At 45.1% G+C, this 4,978-nt stretch overlaps 1 protein-coding gene across 1 annotated transcript; it reads left to right on the forward strand.

The window, feature by feature from the left end:
• Positions 1–507: 507 nt before the first annotated feature.
• Positions 508–2,702, forward strand: LOC120910532 (gastrula zinc finger protein XlCGF52.1-like). The gene is made up of 3 exons (XM_040322289.1): positions 508–988; positions 1,433–1,939; positions 2,683–2,702. The coding sequence occupies exons 1-3, from the start codon at positions 508–510 to the stop codon at positions 2,700–2,702; spliced, it is 1,008 nt and encodes a 335-aa protein (XP_040178223.1).
• Positions 2,703–4,978: the final 2,276 nt, after the last annotated feature.

A 4,978-nucleotide genomic window follows, 5' to 3' on the forward strand; every position in this document is an offset into this window, starting at 1 on the left:
ATCTTTATCTGGTTTGTATGGATATTTTATGTTATGATTGCCCCCAATTCCAGAGATACTGTAGAGTGTTAGACCAACATACTGTATATGACTTCTGAATGAAAGGAATTAAGAATTCTAATAACATTTAAACATTGATTTCCAACAGGAGGACACTATGTCCTGAATAACGTATCTTCAGAATGTAAAGAAGAAGAAAATCCCACCACACAACGTTCTCCAGGAGAAAATCCCACCACACAACGTTCTCCAGGAGAAAATCCCACCACACAAAATTCTCCAAGAGAAAATCCCACCACACAACGTTCTCCAGGAGAAAATCCCACCACACAACGTTCTCCAGGAGAAAATCCCACCACACAAAGTTCTCCAGGAGAAAATCCCACCACACAAAGTTCTCCAAGAGAAAATCCCACCACACAACGTTCTCCAGGAGAAAATCCCACCACACAACGTTCTCCAGGAGTGACTCGCATTACACAAATAATACATCATAGAACTTATCATATGGAGAGATCCTGGGATTTCTCTGATCCTGAGGATTCTTCTGAGGATCCACATACTATTATTTTTGAATCTCACAGTACAGATAAATCAACAGATCAATCTAATCCCGAGGAATCTTCCTTGAACCATGAAGGATCTCACACAGGAGAACATTCCTTGTCATCTACAGTGTGTGGGAATTCTTCCAAAGAAACCAGAGAGCCTCTTACACACCAGAAAAGTCATAAGAGTTTGCGTACTTTCTCATGTCCAGAGTGTGGGAGATGTTTTAATGTGAAAAGAATCTTTCTCAATCACCAGAGAATTCACACTGGCGAGCGTCCATTCACGTGTTCGCTTTGTGGTAAAGGCTTTATTCAGAAAGGAAACCTTCTCATACACCAGAGAGTTCACACAGGCGAGCATACTTTTCCATGTTCTGAGTGCGGCAAACTTTTTACTTACAAAGGAAACCTTCTTAAACACCAGAGAATTCACACTGGTGAGCGTCCCTTTTCATGTTCAGAGTGCGGGAAAAGTTTTTTTCGGAAAGCAGAACTTGTTATTCACCAAAGAATTCACACAGGTGAGCGTCCATTCTTGTGTTCGCACTGTGGTAAAGGTTTCACTCAGAAAGGAAACCTTCTATTACATCAGAGAACTCACACAGGTGAGCGTCCTTTTTCATGTTCAGAGTGTGGGAAAGGTTTCATTCAGAAATGCGTCCTTCTTGTTCACCAAAGAAGTCACACAGGAGAATGTCCTTTTTCATGTTCAGAGTGCGGGAAATCTTTCCCTCAGAAAACACAACTTGTTTTCCATCAGAGAATTCACAAAAGCGGGCGTCCTTATTCTTGTTCAGAGTGCGGTAAAAGTTTTAACCAGAAAGGAAGTCTTGTTAATCACCAGAGAATTCACACTGGAGAGCGTCCTTTTTCATGTTCAGAGTGCGGGAAATGTTTCCACGAAAAAGGAAATCTTCTTAATCACCAGAGAATTCACACAGGCAAACGTCCATATTCGTGTTCAGAGTGCAGGAAAACTTTTGTTCGGAAAGGCGAACTTAATAATCACCACAGAATTCACACTGGCGAACGTCCTTTTTCATGTTCAGAGTGCGGGAAATGTTTCCACGACAAAGGAAACCTTCTTAAACACCAGGGAATTCACACGGGCAAACGTCCATATTCATGTTCAGAGTGCGGGAAATGTTTCCACGAAAAAGGAAACCTTCTTAAACACCAGGGAATTCACACGGGCAATCGTCCATATTCATGTTCAGAGTGCGGGAAAACTTTTGTTCACAAAGGCGTACTTAATAATCACCAAAGAATTCACACCGGCGAGCGTCCTTTTTCATGTTCAGAATGCGGGAAATGTTTCCACGAAAAAGGAAGCCTTCTAAAACACCAGAGAATTCACACGGGCAAACGTCCATATTCGTGTTCAGAGTGTGGGAAATGTTTCAGTGAAAAAGGAAACCTTCTTAAACACCAGAGAATTCACACGGGCAAACGTCCTTTTTCGTGTTCAGAGTGTGGGAAATGTTTCAGTGAAAAAGGAAACCTTCTTAAACACCAGAGAATTCACACGGATGAACAAAGGAAACCTTCTCCAACACTTGAAAATTCACATGGATGAGCGTCTTTATTATTGTGTAGAATGCAGGAAATCTTTCCCTCAGATAGATACAATTCTTATACAACAATGCTTCAGTCAAAAAAATGCCCTTGATCGACACCAGGGAATTCACATGGACTAACCACCTTTTTTATGTTTAGACGGACCAATGGGGAGTGTGAGATCGTGTGTCCTTCCTTATAGTCAGAATGTATAAAAATGTTTCTGTTAAAGAAAATCACTTCTTGGATCCCAGAATATTCATAAAGACTAATAAAGTTTTTGTGTTCATATTGGCTTATTTGGAGGCGTGGCCAAAGTACAATGTACTATGATGTCATAGTTATAGATCTGCAGGGATTGAATTATAGTAATACGATCCTCTAAACAATGCTGACTTGGCCCCGCACTCACACAGGCCCCACCATAGAGTATGACAACCCATGGACCATACTTTTTATTGGTTGCTATTAGCCAATATACTGTACATCTATTTTGCTTTACTGAAGGAACTAACTTTTTATTGGACCGACTAAAGTATAATTATTTTTAAATTGGATTTTTCTTTTACTTCAGCTATGCAAGATTTAATTTAGATTATCTATTGTGTTTCAATAATGTAATCCGATTTTCTAGAATAAACAAGAAAGCTCTACTCTACTGGCTGGTTTGTCTTCAGCTTCCTGTACCTGAGTTCCTGTTTCCTGGTTGATTGATTACCTGCTGTGACCCGGATTGACCCTGACTTACTCTGATCTTCTCCTGGACCCGACCTCGGCTTGTTTTATGGACACATCCTGCTGCACACCATTCAGGCACCGAGAGATTGCATGACGAGTCTGCTCTCACTCCCAGGGCTAGAATTGGTGCCAGTTAGTAATCGGCGCGCGGTCCTAGCAGTAGAACGTGTGGCTCCTGGCTCCAGATAGGCAGGGTTCTCCCAGCTCCCCTGCTACAGCATCCAGGACCAGCGTTCTCTCTTCCCCTTTTAGCCTCCCTCTTCCTCCCACAGGCATCATCTCCCTGGAGCCTCACAAGGTAAGGCCCTGTTTCTCAGGGCTATCCACCTCCCCTGGGACAGTTTGCGGCTGTCCTTTTCAGGACAAGCCGCAGCTGCGGCCCAACATAGCGGAGCAACGGCCAAATCTTTATCCCCCCACACCCCCAGCCGCGATCGAAGTATTTCCCCGCCTCAGCTCCAGCCATCCACAACCCCACCTCGGCCCGCACAATTTCCACGTTTAGTAAAGTCCGCGGCTTCAGCCCCGGCCTAGCGGCACGCCGCACATTCACCGGATTAATCCCCCTCAAACATCACAAAACTCCCCCTTGCCCCAGGAGGATCTCCATTGTCTCCCCTCGGTGCCCCAGAGCCTCCTTCTCCATACGACCGGACTCACCCAGCCGCACAGCCCCCGGCTCGGGCCTGGTCCCAGTCGGCGGCCATCTTGGTACACCCCAGCAACAGGGATATCCCTAGCACTTACCCCCACTCCCCTTCCACAGCCCAAAAGCTGGGAATTGGCTCCCACCTGTTAACTCAGGGGTGAGTATACCCCCCCCCCCCCCCACTCATCAGCTCTAACAGTTATAAATCCAGGGACTACCACCATTTAGCACTTGATCCAGGGCTCGCCCGATCGCCCTTGAGGGATCAGGAAGGAATTTTTTTTCCCTGTCGCTGCAGATTGGCATAGCACGGCTAGGGTTTTTTCGCCTTCCTCTGGATCAAATGGGAAGGGATGGTTTAGCAAGTTGGGCGACCCACTTGGAATCTTCCTTCCCATCGTCATTGAATACCTCCCCGATCAAGATCATCTTCCCTGGCGTTTCTGCGATTAAGGCTAATCTGAGATACTCTGCAGAAACCATTTGGGGTCTAAAGCCATCCGCCTCAATATTACCAGCCGACACCAAAAAAGCTCTAAGAAGTGAGCAACTGTTTAGAATCGATCGACGGACAGTCAAAAATTACACGCATTCACCCCAGCCAAAGCACATATAATGCGCTTTGGTCAACACAAGATCGGCAGTAAGACACTGACAACAAAATCCATGATTTCATCCTCTTTATCACAGAAAGCTGGTTAACAGCCGACTGTAATACCATTGTAGGAGAACTGGTGCCAGAAAATTACCGCATTTTAACAGAAAACAGAGTGGGGCAAAGAGGAGGAGGCCTGGCGGTGATCGACAAGACTCACCTCTCGATCACTAAACCAGACCTTCAGAACTCACTTCCAATTATGGAAACCCTCACTCTGCAACTGCAAATAAATCCCCAGGACACTGTCCATATACTTCTCTGCTATAGACCACCTGGTCCAAAAACGCACCTTCTCACGTCATTGACAGAGTTCATCTCCACCTATACCCTAAACATCAAACACCTCCTGCTGCTCGGGGATTTCAACCTCTGGGCCAACTCCTCACAGGACCCCGTCGCCGACGCCTGCATTGACCATTTGGAAGGATTAGGTCTGCAGCAACTAGTACGTGAGCCCACACATGCTTCAGGTCACACGCTCGATCTCATTTTCAGACAAGATATGGGAATTAACATTCTGGAAAATGAGCCGCAACCATGGACAGATCACTATGCAATTAAATTCATAATTACTAAAAATGCCCCCTCAAAAAAAATGATAAAACCGGTGACAACACACTGGACTAGATCTCAGAAGAAGCTCCACTCGGAACTCTTCAAAACTACATTAGGGAACAAAAGAAAAAATCCAACAACATCAAACAGCCACAGAAACACTTTACGCCATCAACAAGGCTCTACTACAGTCAGCCGACTTAGTAGCGCCAAAACGCAAAACATGCATCCGGAAAAATAACTTCAGCTGGTTTAACGATCAGCTGTCGT

This window comes from Rana temporaria, chromosome 8 (assembly GCF_905171775.1).
Source record: "Rana temporaria chromosome 8, aRanTem1.1, whole genome shotgun sequence".
NCBI lineage: Eukaryota > Metazoa > Chordata > Amphibia > Anura > Ranidae > Rana > Rana temporaria.

Excerpts from the sequence above, each read along its gene's own strand:
- LOC120910532 (XM_040322289.1), top strand. The coding sequence starts at position 508 with ATGGAGAGATCCTGGGATTTCTCTGATCCTGAGGATTCTTCTGAGGAT. Across the intron at positions 989-1,432 it reads ACACCAGAGAATTCACACTG|AGTGCGGGAAATGTTTCCAC; the intron begins GTGAGCGTCCCT and ends TTTCATGTTCAG. Across the intron at positions 1,940-2,682 it reads TCCATATTCGTGTTCAGAGT|CTATGCAAGATTTAATTTAG; the intron begins GTGGGAAATGTT and ends CTTTTACTTCAG.